Raw genomic sequence first — 21,185 nt, 5'->3', positions numbered from 1 at the left:
TGAGTTGTAGGAAGGGTGATTAATAAAGGAATTACATTTTCAGGAGGGAAGTTGATGAGCTAAATAAAGTTTGCAGAATGTCTTTGAAAAAAAAAAAAATTCAAAATCTGTTTGCTTGTTTTGGCATTTGGAAGGAGTGAGAATGAAAGAACATCCTCTTGGTTTTTGTTATCTGAATGTTTGACCAGCTATTAACCAATAGGTAATAGTCAAGCAAAACTTTTTCAAAAGGTGATGAGTTCCGCTTTTCCACATTAGCTTTACTTGAAGTTGATGATTCTGTACTTCATGGAAAAAAAATAGTGCTAAGAAGGTAACAAGCTTTTTTATTTTTTAAAAACTTTTCAAAGTTCTTACTTAAAGACTGACATTTGGTTAGTGTGCAAGTCTGGAAATGTTGAAATAGTTTCCTTTAAGAAATAAAAATTGAACTACTTAGAAAAGTCTTTGTACTGAGATCTGCACTCAAGAATTTTTTATTATCTGATACGTTCACAAGTGGTTTTGGTAGCTAAAAAAGAAAAGCTTGTTTTATATCAGCTAGGAAATGACTGGCCCTGAATAAGTAACCAAACTAAAATGGAGATTTCTGGAAATATTACCAGTGCTCCTGAAATTAACAGAAAAAAAAAAAAACCCAACAAACTTATTTTTTGTAAAATAGCTCTCACATATACTCAGTGTGCCAAAGAGTATTTAGTTTACATCTTAAAAGCTGCAACTGCTGAATAATATACTAACAAAAGTCACTTGGCAAAAGAAGTGCTTGTTTACCTAATAAAACAGAAGGTTCAATTTCCTTGAGGAGAGTTGGCCTACAGGTGTAGAGTCTGATCCTTTATATAACATCAGATCTTCCAGGTAGTATTGATGACTCCTGTGTCTAAAGGGCTGATACAGCCTTCTCCTGAGGAAGCACTTTCTCCCTAGAGTAAGATTAACTTGGAACATTAACCGAACATCATGGTAACCAAATGGAAGCACTTTGTGTCAGTCTTGATATGTGGCTGTCTGAATGTGAACTCCGAAGGTTTGTTATCTTTTCTTTGTTCTTGAAGGACAGGGAAAGACTCCTGGAAGAGCTGGAGCAAATGCAAGCTCAGGATCGGATGCGCAGGAGACAGGTTGTGGCACAGATGCCACCTCAGCTTTCAGTGCCACCGTGCAAACGCATGGAAATAAAAGAAGAATGGCAGAGAGAACTGGAGTCCGCATTTGAAGAAATGTACAGTGAAGACAGGAGTAAGTTCTTGCTTGGAGGCTGCTGAATCTGGTACCCAGTAAAGGAGAGGCTGCTGCAGCTGCCTCTTCCCAGATCCAGGCAGTAGCAAGGCCATGTGTGTGGCCATGTGTGTATTCATAGTTGGCACACACACAAACAGCCTTCCCAAGCAGGGCACATCCATACAGCTGTCTGTGCAGGCCAGCAGGGAAAACACAGCACTCACATTAAGTATGAACAGCACAAATGATTTCCTTTTGTTTACTGGTCTAGCTGATCAAGATGAAGGCCTTTTAGTGGGATATATGTCTGTAATATGGTATGGATCCCTCCAGCAGTTGGTCTTAGACACTCAGTCTATCCAGGCGTTGTCCCCTGTATCCCAGGTCTCTTATCTGCTACACTACACATCCTCCTCAGGTCTTCGACGCCCAGTCTACCCAGTGATTCATGCTGGAGCCTTGGAGTTACCTCTCATACTCATGTATGCACTCAGACACACATGTGCTCCAATATGAGCTGTGGATCATTTGGTGAATAACTTTAAACACTTGCTCTTACCTGGCAGCTGGCCCTTGATCCTTAGTTTTCCCAGTTGCTGGGCCTGTGGACCCCCAAGATCTGCTGCTCCACTCCAGTTGTTCCTGCACAGACCCAGCTGGGCATGTCAGCGTATGTACAGACATGCACATGCTATGCATTGCTGTGGGAACTGACCTTATATACTCAGTGTACCCAGTAGCTGACCTCTTGTAGTCTTGGAGATGCACACATGTTCTGGCAGGTTCTTTAGGATCCCTTCCTCTCCTCTGTAGCTGGCTTAAATGCTTGGATCTCCTGATCCCTTCACTAGACAACTTGTAGGTCCCCTGGCCTGTGCAATACCCAGCCCAGTCTTACAGCTGCCTGATGTGTAACTCCTAAGCCTCATACCATTTTTGCTGGCTAGTATGGCTTGTGATTTGCTAGCCACTGCATGCTGATGCTCATACCCACCTGAAGGCACTCATTATGGCCTCTGCAGCTGGCAATGCTCCAGACACAAGTACAGCTGTGACTGCTGGTCCCCATTCCAATTGCTAGTCCTTACATATCTATGCAGGCACATGCATACAAAACACAGCATTCCTCACACAGGAAAACAGCTACAAGTGGAATTTTGTGGGAAGACAGAACAGGCTGTCAGGCACAGTGCATGGCCAGACAAGTGTACTGGCTGTCTCATTTTATCTCATTATGTTTGCACTTTTATCTCATAATTGTTCTGCCCCTGAGTACTCGATCCTTTTGTTTCGCTGCCTTGGGTTCTTTCCCTAAGTATATGGAACAAGCATAGAATTCCAAGGACAGTAACCCCCTCAGTCAGTAAGCTGATCGTAGGAGAATTCCTGTTGTGCAGTCTTCTGGGATTTCACACCTGGACTGTGCAATCACTCTCCTGTGGCAGCCTTGTGAACAGCCAGCTCAGGGTGTGTCTTTTCCCTGATAAAGTTACTGGGATCATGTGTAATTTTTCTTGTGAGCTGCTTCTGCTTTTGATGTAAAGCTGAGCCTTTCATCACATCAGCTTTTATTTTTAAAAACATAGCATATTCTAGTGGAAACTGCTGTGGAGGTCCCGAATGAATAGATTCTGGCTGTTGATCTAAGTGGTTTTGAATCTTGTATTTTGTTGGGGAAAAAAGTTGGATTAAATCTGTTGTGAAATAACCTATTGATATTTGAATTTCATGGGGATTTGTATGGGAGTGTATTCTTGCAATGTTGTTTGATTTGTATTCCAAATGGTCATTTTATTTCATTGTGGTCTTTTAATTAGACATGAAAGGAGACCTGATTTTGCAGTTTGAGCCACAACCTTTGCCAGCCCCTTCTGACAGAGCTCAAGATAATGATCTTGATATCTCCTTGGAGCATGAATCTGCTTGTGACACTCAACCAGAACTTCCTTGTGATACTCAAGGAGAATCAGAACATGTGATAGAAGAGGAGGTCCCTAATGAACCAGAAAGTAAAACTTCTAAACTTCATATTTAACTTAAACTTTTTCATTTTATATTAGAAAAGATTAGTCTAGTATATCAAATAAATTCTAATAATAAGTAAAATGCCTTAAGTAGTAAAACTTCTTAATGTGCATAAAATAATTCAGTATAATTTGGTTTATGTTTAGTTTAGATGATAGTACCCTAATGATTATGAATTTAAAACTGAAAATGTGACTTCTTTTTCTGCTATACTTCAGTTCATTAGTATGCTGAGAATAATTTTCAGTTTTAAGAACTACACTGTTAGTAGCCATAATTATTCCTGTGTAATTAGTATAAATTATGGACTAATGCTGATATGTGAACTTAAATATTTTCCATTTTGAGATATTTCAAAGTTGAAGCTTTATAGTCTGCTTATTGTGTGTCCTTTATGTTCAGGTTTGTGGTTGAGCTGCTGCATATTGTGAGTAGGCTGGGAAGGATGCATGGGTGTGTCCTGGTGTGTCCTGTTTGCTTGTGGCATGTCCAGGGTCATGTGGTGTGAGCCAGAAGTGTCTCAGTGAACTTTCCTGCTTGGCCAAGTACTTCTGCGTCCCTTGGGTGGTACAGTCTGGTGTTTGGTCTGTGGTGCATTGTGTTGCCAGTGCTGATAGAAAGCAGAGGGGGGATGGTACTGCAGATCTCTGCTACAGTTTGACTGTAAAACGCTGCATCCAGCTTAGTCCTTCTTTTATAGCTTGCAGAGACAAATTACTGCTTTTCTTTTGCAGGTAAGAGAAAATTTTGCTAAGATTTAAAAAATACACCTAAGCTATTTGTCCAACTCTGTAAGAGGCTTTTTTTTCTTGATATGAAGATGTTCATTACCCAAAACTCTTAACAGTATATATTCTTTATAGGGTATGAAGAAGGAATAACTTGCCAACCTCGATCAAAACTTGCCTTAAAGAAATTGTTGAACAAAATTAGAAGCCAAAAAGAGGAGTGGACATCAAAAAGTGAGAAAGAGAGTCAAAGTGAATTTGAGACCATTGAATCAGGCACAATTGCTAGTGAAGAGAGACCATTATGTGATCTAGAACCTAACAAGGAGCAGCAGAAGAATACAGTGTCTGAAGCCAAAGGTAGACAGTACATGCCTACATCAAAGTTTGTTATGTGGGAGCAAAGAGGCTTGTATGGGGGGGACTATTACAGTGAATGTAACAAAACTGTTTAAAGAACTTTCAGTGTTAAATGTTTTGTCAGGTTGAATGAAAGTAGAGTTTCCTATCTGTGCACAAGGCATTGTGGATTTGTTGAAACCACAAATAGGAGAGGTTTTTGCTCTTATGTCCAACTTGTCCATTAAGATCTTGAGGAGAACAAATGTTCAAAATACCTTTCTATCTTTTAAATCTCACTCAAATTGTTGTCACACTTAGTGTTGCTGTACTTTAATAGGTGTTTGCCTCCAGGAATAGAATTCTCAGTGCAGAAGTCAGCACTGAAGTTCTGTGCCTGTTGCACTGGAAAAGCCACTTTCTTTGGAGATCCACAGCTATAAATGCCCTAGACAAGCATAAGTTCGTAAGAAAAATTTTCTTCCGCTTTTAGGCATCATTCCGAAAAACCTTTTTGTAAAATTGGAATTTATGGCAATTGTACATTGCAGTTTGTTTGATAGCCAAATCATCTTGGGGTTACTTCCCATGTCTGTCCTTGGTGTCCTTCTGGTTAGGCTAACGCTGAATTGGTGACCTTGTATGCTGAGTGGGATTTCTGAAGTTTTAAAGTGGTCAAGTTGTGGCATGTGTTTTGGTCATTGGGGTTTTTTGCTTTTGGGTTATTTGCCTTCACAGGGTGCTTGTTTTTTTAAACAAGATAAAGTGATGTAGTTCCATCATGTACAGGACTATGCCTATATAATACCTGGGGATTGGAGAGTGCAGTGTGAATGAAACCATGCCTTGGGGAAAATGTGCTGCTATTTGAAGCTAACAGTACAGGATTGAGACTTGCTTTTTGTGCAGTAGCCAAATGTTAGATCATTTGCCCAGTACTGCCAGTTTTAGACCCTTTTTGTTCCAAGAGGTTAATGTGTGCCTTTTGATTCTTCAGGATGAACTTGCTCTTGGACCCCCAAGTAATATTAGAAGTAATTTTCAAAGCTGGGTCATTACTGTGTATTTGAGAAAGACACACAATAAGGGACTATTAAAGACTTACATAATATAAAAAAACGATTTTCCAGCTTATGAACACAGGCAGAGTAGTAGGATATAGATCTCATCAAGAGCAGCTTATGCATTTTGTTGAGAGATACTGGGAAACTGTAAAGCAGGATGTACAGAAGGTCCAAAGCTCACTCTGACTGCAATTACAGCTAAACAATGTGTATATTTTAGGCCCTATGAAAATGTTGGAAAATACAGTTGCAGATGAAAAATCAGTTCTAATCCATCCTCGAGAACCAGCAGCTAAAATCAGAATGGAAGAGGAGAGACAGAAGCGGGTAAGTGCGTTTGTATTTATTCCTATCTCAGTTGCGGTGTAAAAAAATGTATTTACAGAAGATTTTAAAATGTTTCAGGTTATACTGCATCTATAAATGCTCTTAACATTTAAACTTCTACTGTAACATTTTCTATACTTCTCAGAAAAGATGAAGCTGTAGCTGGAATTTAGAAGGGAGTGAAAACCCCCAGTTTCTTCAAATCTAACAAGTGCTGTAGGCAAGGGTAATCATGGTCAAATGAGAATCCAGTTGTACATTAGTAGTTTTGTTTTATAAGGGGAGGATATAGTCAGCAATACATAACTCTGAAAACTTTATTAACCCTGTGTAATGATGTAGGAAAGTCTATGGGATTGTGTGACAGGAAAAGCTTACAAACCTTGAGTATTTTTTTTTATTTTGGTTATCTAGGAAGGTTATCTAGGAAGCAAATGCAGAAAGTTTTTTGTGCCTCTGGGAATGCTTTATTTATTACATTTAGAAAAGAATAACTTTGTGCATTATTTCATTATATCTATTGTGTATGTGTTTTATTGTATTTTAATTTTGTTGTATCCCTAGAGACCTATCAGCTGTTATGCTGTGGTTTCCCAATTGAAAAATAGAAAGTTGAAATTAGGGTCTACATGCAGCGTTCAATTGTAGAATTTAGGTTCAGAAATAAAGGAAACAAAAATTTGACAAAATAGTAATATTTAAAAAAATACAAGCAACAGATCCGTTATGAAAGTGTGGCTACTTTCTTTTGATGCCTTGGGAAGGCTGACCTGGAACAGAAGGTAGACAGAGCTAAGAGAATAAGGTAGATATTTATTAAAAGGCCTTTAGGGATACACCTTGGGCAGTACAAGAGCCTGGCCAGGGCTACACCCAAGGTGGACCCAAAATGGTCACAAAATGGACAACCGGTCATGAGGTCTCACACTTTTGGGCCATTTGCATATTGGCGTTTAATTGTCCAATTACAGCTTCAGATTATGAAGTCCTCTCTTGTTTTCTCTCTTCAGTCCCAGGTTGTTTATACTTTTGGGCCTGAAAACTTGTAACACTTTAACCTTCATTTCCTCCCACTTTGCTCCTGGCCAGGTGTACATAGTTCTGTGTCCACATTCACTGTTCTCAGGTGCAGCATCGTGTTGAGTTGCTTTTCCTGACATCCCCATTCAGACTGTCATTAAAGGCTGTTGTCCACTTCATCTTTGCCAGTACTTTGAAATTTTGCTTTGCTTCCATTCTAAAAGCACACATACTGTCACTAAGTGTGGATCTAAGTGAATTGTAGCTGATAGGTACGTGGAAAGAGAATAAAAATAAACAGACTACTTCAGAGGTTTATGGACTGCTCTCAAAGTGGTTATACATTAGCTATTTCAGAAGCTTTTGTAAAGCTTGAATTAATGTTCAGATGTGTTGGACTCTGATGAAAAACTGAGTAAAATGCAAAATAGATTTTTCAGGTATGTTTAAGAAAAAGACTTCTGCAGTCTTTGTAAAATGACAACATGTCTTGAGTGGATTCTGATTTTATCCATTTTATTAATTTGAGAATAGATAATAATGCAATACTAAATGGATTCAGGGATTGATAGAAATATTGAGCCAGGAAAATAAAGTTATTTCTGTAGGTTTTGCTGGTATTTTTAAAGGCCCATTTCAATTTGTAAATACTTGTCACTGTAGAGTAGCAGTAGTATTTGTTCTGTAATTTGGAACAAAGGTTTGTGTGTGGTGGTGTGTGTGAGCAATCTGGTTTCTTTGTCATTCAGTTCTAGAGATCCCCCCTCATTTTTCTTTTCCATAGAATAAGGAAATAGAGAAACAGAAACAGGAGCAGCTGGCCTTGATTAAAAGAATTGAGGAAGAGAAAGCTCTTTTGGAGGCTGATTATCTGAAGATCCAAATGCAAACCTGTTTGGAGGAGGCTAAGAAAAAAAAAGAAGAGGAAGAGCAAGGTCAGCTGGTGCAAAGCCACAGGCTCCCTTCTACAGATCAGCAGAACCAAATGGAACATGAGGTAAAGAATTACAGAAATTTGTGTATAGGTTTTTATTTACGATTATAATAAAAATAAAGAATACCATTTACCAATTTTAAAACATATTAATTAAGACAATTTTTATTTCTTAGACTGTGAATTAGAAATTTGTATGTATTAAAGCTTCCTTTTCTAGTATACAAACTTCTATTTCACATGGTATCACTGGACCCAAAGGGCAGCATGAATCTGTGTCAGCAGAGGTTTAGGTTAGATACTGTGAAAAACAGGGTTTTTAACCAAGAGGATGGTTGGGCACTGGGACAGCTCCCAGAGAAGTGGCCACAGCACCAAGCCTCTCTGAGTTCAAGAAGTGTTTGGACAATCCTCTCATGTACATGCTGTGACTCTTGGGGATGATCCTGTGCAGGGCCAGGAACTGGACTGTGATGATCTTGTGGGTCCTTTTTAAGTCAGATATTCTGTGATTTTAGGATTGTGACTTTTGCTGTTGTGTTGTCTCTATAGTCCGAGGGGCAGCACATCTGTTTATAATATCTGTTAGTAAAATCTGATTATAGTCAGATGATGATTGTGCATGTAAAGATAACCTTTTCAAGAAGGAAAAATGAAATAGTGGGAAAAAAAAGACACAAAAACCTGCTTTTGTCTTTGTTAAATCTCAAACAGCTGCTTAAAGAAGAGGAATTTATGGAAGATATTGAAGGAAAGTAATCTTTTTTTATATATAAAATCTTGTTTCATTTGCACAACTGTTACTCTTTTGAGAGCCTGATTTCCTTGGAAGTGCAGCTACATTGGCTCATTGTTCCCTGAGTTTGCAGGGTATATTTACCTCTTTAGGCTGAGCTGCTGTAAGCACCATTGACTTTGATGGTGTGTGCAGAGAGAGGCTGTAGCTGTGGGCCATCTGTTCTAGAAACTCCTTCAGCTTCATTGCCTCAGGCTGAAATCTCACAGACTTCAAACGTGGTACCCAGCAGCTTCTGTAAACTTAGGCAGAAGAACATACAGCTTAAGGTTGCTGCCATAATAGTTTTCTGTGAGTTAGTTGTATATGTGCAATTAAAATTATTTTATTTTTATTAGACTGGAAATGTATCAGAAACCAGAAGTCCAAGGGAAGACAGTCACAGACAGATGATACGCGATTTTCAACAACGCCTTCTGCAGCAGCAAAGGTAAGTGTCTTTATGGAATGCCTGTTCAAAGGTATTTGAATTGCCTTGATTATTGAAATTGATGTTTCTTTTTTCACTGCTTTGAAAAAATTCATGTTTTCACTCTGTTCAGGTTGCACAAACAAACCATTGAAGAAGCCAGAAAGAATCTGCAGAAGTATCAGAATACACTGAAGCAAAGGTACTTGTCTACTTCTGAAATACCTCTGAGCACAGAGGAAACAAAATCCATTAATTTAGCTCCTGTCTCAGAGCTGCTCCCACAGATGCGAGCAGCACAGCCCACACAGCACCAGGCACGGGAACAAGTTCATGCCCAGGAATATCCACAGTCATTACCTGCGTTTTCAGGAACATTGGGTATGTTGGAAAAACCATCTTCACAGAAGCAGGAAGAACAAGCGCGTAATATTTGTGCTGGAAAATCAGTGCGGTTTTCAGAAGCATCAGAATTGAAGCATGGAGAGTTTCACTTGCCCTGTGACTATCCTTCACAGGAACAAGTGGGAATGTTTGAAACTGCCAATAATCACATCAGAGAGCCACTCCAGTCCCATTTACTGTCAGGGTCAGTCAGGAAAGAAGTGACTGCAGTAAGAACACAACCAGCAGCACGCCAACAACACGTTAGATTTGTATTGCCTGCAGAAAGTTCCTCTGAGTCTTCAGAAACAGTACACTCTAAAGAGTTATCTGAGAAGATACCTAACTATCAAACCAAGACACAAGCTAGAGAAGAGCATCCATTTAAGACATCCCTCATGCTAGGTACAAAGAGATCAGCTGATCCTTCAGTCTGTCAGCAGGGATCTGTAGAGAGCAGCAGCAAGGCAAGCCCTGATCAACTCCTCAGTCTTTCTGAACCCATGGTTTTAGCACATGAAGAATCTAAAGCCCAGAGTGTTGAGGAATTCTTGATATCAAAAGCAGGAGATGCATCTTCGTTAAATTATTCTGATATACTGAGTTTAAGGGACAGAATGTTGGCCTCCTCAGAAAGCATCCAAGCTCAGCAAAAGTATTTGAAAGAATTGCAAGAGCAGCTAGATGCACAAAGAGAAGCTCTTCTTTCTAAACAGAGAATACAAGAAAAACTACTTTTACAGAAGCAGGATAAATTGAAGGAACAGATGCAGAGACAGCAAGAGGCATTGAAAGAATTGCTAAACAAGCAGGTAAGCTTTACAAACACTTTGGATGGGTAATCTTCTAGTAGGTGATCAAACTTAAAATCGGTGGTTTACCCCATGGAGTGTTGATAGTTTTAGGTGATTTACCATAATGAAAATTTTGATTAGGATTTGTAATTTGTAATCAGTGCTTTTTCTCTGTAAAGCTCCAAGAGCACGGTTTTGTTAAGTCTAACAGAAATACTGGGAAGGTCTGTGCTTGGTCTCTGAACATAATGCCTATTGAAATGGTTATGTTGTCTAAAATAACACGTAGGTAGAGTTGTTATTCATATCTATAAATGCACCTCTATGTGTAAAGCAGCCCTTGTATTAAAAATATTTAGGTAATACCTGAAATAATATCATAAGCATCTTAAATAGTTAATTTTCAAAGCTTGTCTTTTTGTGTGTACCCACTAGGAAATTGATTTGGCAGCTGCAGTCTTGACTTGTAATTTGCTTGTTTCTCAGTAGCAGAAGAAAAATCCAAGTTTATTTTTGAGCTTCTAAAGAGCCTCTTTTTGCCTCTCCTTGTGTTTTTTTTTAAACAGAAGCCATCTTAGAATAATAATTGTTATAGTTCCTGTCTTTTGATTTTACAGTCTCCAAGCAGCTAAAATTCTTGAATTCAGGAGCTGAAAAACTAGAAGCAGACTTTTCAGGAATCATTCCTGTTAAAAATGATCAGTACTCTTGATCTAATCTAACAAAGGCCTTGAAAACGTAACTAATTGTGTTTTAGCACATTTGATTTGCAGGACTCAATAAAATACCTCCGTGTCCAAATGTTTTTGTGAGCTAAGCAGATCTGTCTGGTATTGTGCATAATTGAACTACTTTCTCAACGTGCTCAGTATTGTCCTGCATGGAATACTACTCAAGAGAAAATGCTCTTTTGATAAATGAGTATAAATATAATTTTATATACAACTGCTTCCCCTCTTTTAAGGTGAGACACATGTGCCCAAATGAAGAGATGACAGAGATGCAAAAGCCTGTAATGATTACGAGAACAGACTTCTTCCACATCTCAGAAAACTACCAGCAAGAGAGGGGCAGGAGTAAATCTCATGGAAGTGAAACAATTTCACGGTGCATTGGTCCAGTTGAGCAAACTGGTAAGGCTGTTATGTTACTTTTCATTATGATTTTTACTGCTTTGTAGCTGAGATGGAGTTCTCTTCCATCTCTCCAAGTTGAGATGTATATGTGTACATATGATATTGCACCATACTAAACTTTGTTTTGCAGAACAAGCTGAGAAAATTCTCTGGAGAGAACAGAAAGGGAGATCTTCCAAACCACCAGTGACAAAAGTCAAGTTAGGGCTTGGTTTGGAACAACATGAACTAAGTGTTATACCAGAGGTAGACACACCGAAGAGTTGCAGCCTCTCTTTGGCAGGTAATGTATAAAATATATAATAAGTGCTGTTATGAGTAGTAAATTGGAGGAATATAATCTTTCCTGAGGTGTCTTTGAGATTATAAGGAAATAATAGCTGATACTGTTGCCTTGCTTAAAGTCGAACTTATATACTAGCAAAGTTGTAGTTCAGAAAAGTTTATTCTGTGTCTGTCTAGAAAAACACAACTTAAACAAAATTTCACCAGAAAAAGAAAATTCAGTTACTCCATGACCTGAGTTCCCTGTTGATATTTCTTTTGAGTAGGATCTGTGTTAATAGGCAATTGTAATTCTAAAGAGAAGTTGGTAGATTTTGTTTAAAGGTTTACCTTTTGATCATATGAAGAAAGTGACTGTGAAATCTTTCAACTAAGGTGATAATATCAAGCTTCTACAGAAACTTTTAGGCCATCTTTTTAGGTTATTTTTTCTAATTAAAAAGCACTTGTTGCAAAAACAAAATTTGGAGGGCAATAAAAATTTTACAAATATATTTGTTAAAGTCTGCAAGCAATGCTTTGCAATTCTCTATAAGGAACATTATATAACAGGTATAACAAACTCATGTTTCCTGAAGGTAAACGTTTAAATTTTTTTCAATGTCTCTTTATATCTAAAATGTAATGCATATTTTACAAAGTTTTTTATATTATGTTCTTAAAAAAGCTCAGCAGAACAATGTGAGTAATTATAGGCCCATCAGGCTGGCATTCGTTGCAAAATAATGAAACAGCTGATATGGGACATCCTTCAATTAAAGAAAAGTAATTAATGCTAGTCAGCATCAGTTTATGCAGAACAATTCTTGTTGGACCAATTTGATATTTTGATTAGACAGCAAGTTCTGTTGGGGAAGGTTTTGGTGGAAGAATATATTTTATGTTCTCAGAAGCACTTGGCTTAGTAACTTACACTGAGCTGTATAATACTATTATGATCCTCAGGGGATTTATTCCTATTTTATCAATACATTGGTCATGGTAGTTAGTAAAACTTTTATTGGATTGGGTAGCTACAAAGGGCTGTTTTGTGGGCTGGGTTGTAGAGAAAAAAGTCTTTAAACCAGAAGAGGGAAGTTGTATTACCTCTGGATCTGGAGAAGTTACTGCAAGTTTTCTTGCATTTGCTGTGTGGAAAAAATTGAGGTTTTTTCTGAAGAAATACTTTGGTGGAGTTAGGAATTAGTGTTTGGGAAGTCTATAATCTGTATAATCTTTCAGCCTGTCTAATGCATAGACTGCTGTGATATGGCTAAATGCATTAAAATGGAGACCATACAAATACAGCAGTTTACTTCCGTAGAATAGAAGGTGCATCTTAATGTTTCTCGTGAAGTGCAAAACACTTCCTTTTTATACCTAAACTGATTACAGATGTTTTAAATTCAGATAAAACAGATGATGGAGAAACTTCTCTGATTTCAAGCTCTGGGAAGTTTGCACGTGTGAAACGTCACAGTCATGCTCTTAATGAAGGCTCCTTTCCTTTGGGCATAACACACTCTGAAGGAAAAACCTCCAATGGAAGTCCAAGGCAAACTAGTCCATCAGGGAGATTATTAGAAGAATTGCTGATGATGGCTGCTGAAACTTCTTATGAGTCAGGTGAGGAAATCCTCTCCCTTCAAGAACACCATTCAGCATTGCTGATTTTGCTGCTGTTTATTTGTAGAATAAGACCTGACTTGTTAAAGAACATGCAGTGCTATTTAATGTCGTTGAATTTTGAGTGTAAAAAAGGATGTTTCAATAAGCACTTGTGTCAGAATGAATGAGTTTTTACCTTTTGGGTTTTTGTGATCCATTACCATTTTGGTAACAAGTCCACAGTGCAGTACACTTCACTGCTGGTCCACAGTTTCTTGTCTAGGGCATATGCTTTTCATCTGTAACCTTTAGAATTGTAAAGGTTTGCAGTATTCCACATGGGAACCTGTTTTGGGCAGACCAGTGACGTTCCTGATTCAGTACCCAGTGATTCTGGTACTGATACAAAGGAATCAGTGCTTAAAAAGACCTCTGGAGTGTTAATGTGTAGATGTAGATGTCCACTGAAATGTCAGTGTGTTTAAGAAATTATTTAAAAATATTGTTGAGACAAAAAATAGAAGACTGAGGTCATTGCCAGCTCAAAAACACTGTGAAAGAATCATGTGACAGACACGAAAATTGAGAATTGTAGACTATTTCAAATTTAAAGACCTGTAAGGATCATCAGGTCCAACTCCCTGCTTCTCCCAGGATTACCTTAAACTAAAATATTGCCCAGTTCCTCCTTGAATTCTGATGGCCTTAGTGCTAATGATCACTTCCCTGGGGAATGTGTCCCAATGACTGACCAACTTCTCAGTGAAAAAGCTTTTCCTAAGGTCCAATCTGAGCTTGCCCTAATGCAGCTTCATTTCATTTTCTTGTGTTCTATTGCCTTGTTTAATATCAGGTAATTATTTTGTATTTGCAATTTCTATGTAATTAGGAGTTGTGACTATCAGCTCACAGTGCATTAGCCTTGACTCTCAGCTTGTTAGACTAACACAATGCTAGAGTTGAGCCAGACACCTGGAATTTTCAAGTAGCTGTGACAGCTCTCTTGCCTAGGAAAAGTCAGTGCATAGCCAGTATTCAAGAGAGGTCCATTCTACCTTGACCTTTTCTAGTAGCCATCATGGGCTTTTCACACACTCCACTGAATATGTCAAAAGGAACAACAGTGCAGTATTGTAAGGGCTGCTTTAGCTTTATTCTTGTCTGTCTGTGAAGAGCTTTTATTGAACAAGAACACTTTTGAGGATAGGCCATGTTCACAGGCGGCAGAGTTGTTCTGATTCCATTAAATAAAACAAGTTGTTTTGGTTATCAAGAAAAAAGTTTTTAGTTAGAAAGTTTTTTGAATGTTCAAAATAATTTTGTTACAGGGACATTGAAACCTACTAAACATGTTATGGGTAACTTGACTGGCTCTATAAAAGAACTAAGATGACTCGTTTGTAAAACATTCACTGAAGCAATTTGAAGCTTATTACAAGATGACAGCATTGAATGGTTCAGTACAGTTTTTAGGATCCATCTAAAATATTATTTGAGCTGCAGAGGAGTTCTCAAAAAGTTGGCAGCTTTCATATGCCCATCGTTACAAGCAATACAACTGTGTAGTACACATCTCCTGGTTCTGTAAAAAATTTCACCACTGCCCCTAAGCTTTAATTTTTAATTTAGTTTGCATTGAGACATCATTTTCCAATTCAGTCGGATTTATTTGGAATTTGAGTTGTTTTGAATAAGTGCATATAAGCTCATTTTCCTTCAGCTGTTTCTTTATTTCTCAGAATCCCCCTTTTGAAGTATATCTATCTTTGAAATTCGATTATCATGAAAACATTCTGTTTTTAACAATATTTGAAGAAAAGACTTGTATTTTTGTGGGTAAGTTGTAGAACCATTGCTAGAGCAGCTGTTACCAAATTAATATAAAATATCTTAGTGTAGTGTCTTTTTACATTATAGAAAATTATATATGAACAATGCAATAGCTCATGTAAGAGGATTAGGAAACTTTATGTGAACATCTATATTAAAAGAAAAAAAACCCCTGAGCTTCTGTGATTGTGTTTAAGAGGATTGCCCTCTTGAGCAGATCAGCAACCAAAAGTGCCAGCAATAATCTTGGTAATGTGTAGGCTGTGAAGCTGTCTGTGGTATTTTCAGTACCTAGTGTGGTATTTCAGCTAGAAAATCTACAGTCGCTTGCACTTTAAATACAAAGTTTCTGAGGGGAGAATTTAAGGTTCATTTTAAGTTATTGCTTATGGTTTTTTATTTAATTTGGGTTTTAAATATTTTTTCTACTTGATTCTTACCAGAACACGTTTGCATTTTTTTTTTCATGTTTTCAAGATGTAAGTGTATCTGTACAGGTAAGAGCAAATGAGTGCTTTGTGTGATCCTTGACCTTGTTCTTTGAAGTTATGTTCTTGATGGTTTGAACCTTTCACCAAATAATGTAAGTCTCTACCACTTACAAGTCATGCTGCTTTCATGATTATAGAACCATTAGATGTGTACAAATCCTTAGTCACAGCCTATTTGCTTTTTCAAATCAGACATAAAAGATGAAAAGAGAAAGTTGGAAAATCTGCTTTTTACATGCAGATGCTTTATCAACAAAGGTGAGTTTCCTTTGATAGGAGAGTTGCCTTGGGTAACAGGCAAATTTTTTAAAAGTCTATAATTAGCTGCCTATATAATTTGCCTCTCAAATTTAGAGGCAGCCATGTCTGTAAAATGAGTCTTAAGGAATGCTTGTGGTTAGGGGGGTGAATCCCTGTGCTCAGTATTGAGTCATTGGTTGCAAGAGCTACACAAACTGATGAGCTGGTTGCAGCCAGAGGGTGGGTAACTGCTCAAGTTACTCACTCAGTGCCACCAGTGAGCCTAAAATCTGAGCTGCTCTTTTTCATGCCACTGATGCATTGATAGGATGAGTTGGGGACTTTGGACACTTGATGTTCTTTCCAATCCTATTTGGTTAGAATGAGCTAATAGAATTAAAACTGTTAACAGGGAATTGCAGAGTAACCCTGCAGGTGAGACAGTCAGTTTGATGGCATAAACCTAATTTCCTTAGGCAGTCAGTTTGGAACTAGTGACTAGGTTTGATGCATACACCTCTTCCACAGTTCTCCTTCAGGACGTATCAACAGGCTTGTCTCTCTGGTATTCATATGCAGTGGTTCCCTTGAACAGTGTTCCAGGTGTGATTATCTTCATGTGTTGTTACTCTGTACAGGGATATTATTCCAAGCATTACTTTTTTATGTGATCCAAGCTAACCTAAGATTTCAATTTATTTTTAATAATCACAAATAGTTGTCCATAATTGAGCATTTCAACAGACCGTCTTTTTCATTACCAGTTTAGCTTTAGTTTGTTTGTCTACATGCCTGGATTTGGACTAATCCCTGTTTTTCTATTGTCTTCACTCAGTGGTTGAATTTTTGGTCATTTGTCTTTCAAATTGCACCCTAAGAAAATTGTTGCTATTTTAGTGCCATTTCTTCTTTTTTTTTTTTTTTTTTTTTTTTTTTTTTTTTTTTTTGGGGGGGGGGGGGAGCATTTGGGATATTACATATTACATATTCAGCTTTTAAACATAAATTCTTTGTGACATTGTGGTGGCCAGGAAGTTAAAAGTCCCTTGTTGATGTCAGGATGCTGTGAGGAACAAGGACATTGCACTGTGATTTTAGAGGAGGGAGAAAAGACTGAAAAACCCTCCTTTATGAATCACCAAATACAGGATTTTTAAGGATATTAATAAAATAAAGTCATGGGATATAAGCATGAATTTTTAATTAAATAATTTGGTTTATAGCATGAAATTGATACTGTTCATCCCTGGTATTAATATCACAAGAACAATGCAGGTTATTACAGTTCAGTAATGAAACATTTGTAACATAGCTGTCCATAGAATTTATAAACAAGAGATTATTAAATGCTTGAATCTCATCTCTAGTGTGTCCTGAATTACTGCCTGTCATGGTGATATTGTAGAGAAAATAAAATAACTTCCTTTAGAAAAATATCTCTAATGTTGACAGAAGGATATCAGGAAGTGGAGAATTATGTGGTAGCTTGTTCTAGCTGCCTTCCTGGTTACTTTCTTATCAAAATTTAAAACATATAGTCTATTTCTAGACAGCCATTTCTAGACACTGTTTCTTGTTATTACTTCAGGTTTAGCAATCTTTTGTACTGTGCATTTTTTCTTCTATGGAGATATTTAAATAGCAATTGATTAGATGATTGCAGTTTTCATACTTCTTCAAGGAATTTTTTGAAGGCCTTGGTAATTTTCAGCATCCTGTCTCCTGTATCCTGCTCCAAGGAAGGGGAGCAGACTTGAGCAGAGTACTTGGTCTCTAAATAAATGTGGTTTAGATGTATTTCATGTTTCGTACTTTCTCCTAGATGTCTACTAGGTAATACTGGCTATAAGAAATATTGGATTTTTTTCCTCTCCCTGAAATGAATTTCAAAATGTTTCATATTTATTGAGAACACAATCTTTATTATTGTCACATCTTATCAATCCATCCCTGTTGTTGCTTTACAGAGGAAACATCTCTGGTTTTTTAACTGTATGAATTAGAACAATCAGAGTTTGCCATCTGGTAAGAAACTGAGTTTCAGCATATACAAAGTACAAACTAGTGTTAGGATTCAGAAATTAGGTCTGCCTAAGTAGAGAGTCTTACAAAAGCTGGGGATTTGAAATTATTGTTATTAGCAGCCTTTTTAGAATTGGGAGAAAACATACCTACTTCACTTGTGTTTCATTTCAGTTTTGTACTTAGCACTTCTTGCTTGAAAACTATACTGGAAATAAGAATATGTATTTGTTTGTGACAATTAATTTAGGATCATAGAATTGTCAAACTTTGAAAGTGCTTATCAGCACTGAATGCAGAAATTGCATTTTTTGGGTGCTGCTGTAGTGGTTTTCTCGCACAGATACTGATCTTTCTTACTTTTATGTGTAAGAGCATTATGGCAAAAGTGACTCAATTCCATGGTAGTAGTCATGCTGTAGTTAAGCAGTTCAGTGTTTCTGGTTTCTCTGATTCACTTGGAATGTCTGCTTTTCTTTGTGATCACTGTAAAAAGGATTCCCCCCACTCCAGTGAAATGATTGCTGTAACACTGGGCAAAGCCACGTTTCATTCTGCTAAGCCAAAACATGAATTTCGAGCTCTTCCTGCCTGCTCTGTGGAGAGCAGTCAGGGTAGTTAGAAATTCTAGGGAGGTGTGTCAAGGATCACAGGTTGCTGATGAAACTGGTGGTATGGTGGAGCAAAAGCTGTTGTGTAGGTGAGAGGAAAGTGGTAAAGGGTGGGCAGAATCAGTGCCCGAAGAGTGAGGCCAGCAGCAGTGGAGTGTTACTGCCCTCTGCTGTGCAATGCTCACTGTGAAATTGAAAATGACTTTTTGTTCCTTATTGCTTCTGTTACTTCTGTGTTCAGCCCAGTCCCAGGATTCTCAAGTATCTGAAGATTCACCAGTTGTTGCTTCTGAAGGTGGAGAGAGACTTAGAACAAGTTCTGGACCATCATTCAGGCTTGATAATACGGTTGGTCATATAACTCACTCCTTAATTTGTGATGTAATCTTTTTTTCTCATTTTGGGTGGCTGAGAGTGGGTGCATTATTCTAGATGCAGCAGTAAAACAAGAGGTAACCACTGTGATGTATCTGATGGCTCTCTCTCTTCCTCTGTTCCTGTTCATACAGCATGGGATGCTGTTGCTCCTCTGTCAGAGCACACCATGAGCTTACCCTTAGCTTGCTGAGACCCCTTTTTCACAGTGCTGCTCCCCAGGCACACCCAGCTGGGACTGGTGCTCTGGCTTCTTCCTTCCCAGGTGCTGAACTTTGCCCTTGCTGAGTTTCATCCCATTCCTGTAGAGGCAGCCTCAGAGGTCCTTCTGAATTCCAGCCCTGCTGTTCAGTGCATGGGATGCTCCTCCTGACTTTATGTATCTGCAAATTTGATGAAAGTGTGGTGTCACCCCCTCTGGGTGATTGCCAAGGACAGAGCCCTGTCTACTTGTTCCGCACCTCCACAGATTGTGTAACTCTTCAGTCATTGACTTCTGAGCCTGATTATCCAGCCAGGTTTTTACCATTCCTACTGTCCATCCATCCAGGTTGCAACATCCAAACTGGGATCGTAGAATATTGTGAGTGTGTTAAAAGCTAAAAGCAGCACCAATCTCCCTCTTTTCTCTCACTCAAAGATTCCATCATTTTGGTAGCAGATAAAAACAGTATTTAAAACATGCTGTGTATTGCATGGATATATAAAAGTACCTTAGGATGTAAATGTTTTATATGTGTATGTTAAATATACATATATATATATACATATGTATGTATATAGTAGTACATAATGAAAAATGTAGAAGGGTTTCCTAGATTTTTTATTTTCATAGGGCACATTTTAAGTCAGAGTTTGAGAAGAACTGTTCACATCTAATTGTTCAGAATTTTGAAGTACAAGAACCCTTATTGTCTGCTTCTGACTTTGTAGAGCTTACCTTAAAATTAAATAAGATAATGCTTTAGCAGATTTTGTGTATTTTAGTTTAATTTCATAGAATTAGATTTTAAGTCTCCTGTATGCAAAAAGCTCAATATTGGAAGTACTTGTAAAGTTCCTGAGACTTTAATGTTTTGCATATATGTCCCTCTGAGATCCACAATTCTACTGAAGTGGGTCTGTGATGAGAAATAGCCAAATCTGACCACCAGGAGATAAAACAATCTTCCTGGTGTCATGATTTGTATGGAGCTCTGAGAGGCTTTGTGTGAGTGTGTGTCTGTATGAGAGAGAGGGGAGGGGGTGTTGGGGAGTGATGTGCCTGGGACATGGGGTGTGAATGTGTTGTACTGAGCAAGGATGAATCAGTATTTGCCTGACTGTGCAAAACATGAAGGCTCTACACTTGAACTGAGCTCAGAATAGAATGCCTGGGTTTAAAGCTTTACTTCTGAACATGTGAATACATGGTAATAGGTGTGTTACTTTATCCTAGGAAGTACCAGATTCAGAGGCTTTCATGCAACGAATACCCAGTGATGTAACTTCAACAGTTTCCTCTGGCAGCTTTTCAACCAGGGAAATGTTGAAGGCAAGCCCCATTGACACTGGTGAGTTCAGGTTTTGTTCTTGTAAAAGGAAAATTATGGTTCAATTTTATGTCAGAATGGGTCTAACTCACCAAATGTGAGTTCTTCTGAAATGAGCTTATGTCAAACTTCACTGAAGGTTGATGAATTCATCTTACAGAGTTGAGTATAACTAGAATGTTTTCTTAGGTGCTCATGATTTTTTACTTTTATAATATTATTATACATCTGCTTTGGCAAAGGCTATTTTGAGTTTTATTATGCAACTGTAACAGTAGGAACTTTCAAATGGCATTTTTTGTTTTAAAAATTACCTTCAAATGATACACTGATAAAAGTTTCCTGATCAATATATATCACAGATTATTGCAGAGCTATGATTGTCTCACTCTTAAGATACTTGTTCCAGTATCTGCTTGTCACCACACACAGTAATTCTTAATGACTTATTTGTGAAAGTGCTGATTGAATGCCATATTAACTTGAAATAGTTTTCTGGGAAATAAGTGTTCTTATTGTTTTTTGTCTGTAGTCTGCCTCTTGATGTTGTTGGTTTTTCATAAAATCAAAAATGATTCCTTTGTAATAAATACCTACGTGCTCCTGACATTATTACTTGTGATCATGGAAGTGAGTTTGAAACCGATCAGATAGTGACCCTTGGATTTACATACTTAGAGGCTTAATATTGTGTTATTCTGACACACATCTGATTTCTTAAGAAATATATGTATATGTGTTATTCCATGTTTATAAATCAATTTTTGAAGATTACAGCTTTACAGCCTGAGATTTCAATGGCTCATTTTAACCCTAATGTTTCAAAGAGATGTTATTTTGAGTAGTAAACTTTATTACTCAAGTGACACGTCGGTGTTTTATTGATGTAAGAAAGCTAAAGCCATTTCTAAGACCATTTTCTTGTAGTTTTTCTTCTCTCTTCTTTTTTAGTTGTGAAAGAAAAATACCAGGAGTTCTGTTATTTGTCTAAATAAATTTTTCAAGTCTAGCTGTGCCTTTGCCATACAGTCA

The 21,185-nt window shown here is 37.7% G+C and overlaps 1 protein-coding gene across 2 annotated transcripts in view; it reads left to right on the top strand.

The window, feature by feature from the left end:
* Positions 1 to 21,185, top strand: part of CEP295 (centrosomal protein 295) — a 40,912-nt gene that overhangs the window by 11,378 nt on the left and 8,349 nt on the right. For both annotated transcript variants that reach the window (XM_083855940.1, XM_083855939.1), the window contains exons 8-19: positions 1,059 to 1,242; positions 3,042 to 3,233; positions 4,113 to 4,337; positions 5,601 to 5,707; positions 7,512 to 7,724; positions 8,796 to 8,887; positions 9,000 to 10,062; positions 11,009 to 11,177; positions 11,311 to 11,463; positions 12,855 to 13,070; positions 18,488 to 18,594; positions 20,060 to 20,174. In XM_083855940.1, the coding sequence (XP_083712066.1) occupies positions 1,059 to 1,242; positions 3,042 to 3,233; positions 4,113 to 4,337; positions 5,601 to 5,707; positions 7,512 to 7,724; positions 8,796 to 8,887; positions 9,000 to 10,062; positions 11,009 to 11,177; positions 11,311 to 11,463; positions 12,855 to 13,070; positions 18,488 to 18,594; positions 20,060 to 20,174 (2,836 nt within the window). The remainder of the gene's footprint in view (positions 1 to 1,058; positions 1,243 to 3,041; positions 3,234 to 4,112; positions 4,338 to 5,600; positions 5,708 to 7,511; positions 7,725 to 8,795; positions 8,888 to 8,999; positions 10,063 to 11,008; positions 11,178 to 11,310; positions 11,464 to 12,854; positions 13,071 to 18,487; positions 18,595 to 20,059; positions 20,175 to 21,185) is intronic.

This window comes from Zosterops lateralis (assembly GCF_965231275.1).
Source record: "Zosterops lateralis genome assembly, chromosome: 2".
NCBI classification, from domain to species: domain Eukaryota; kingdom Metazoa; phylum Chordata; class Aves; order Passeriformes; family Zosteropidae; genus Zosterops; species Zosterops lateralis.
This window is presented reverse-complemented; position numbering and strand designations above follow the sequence as displayed.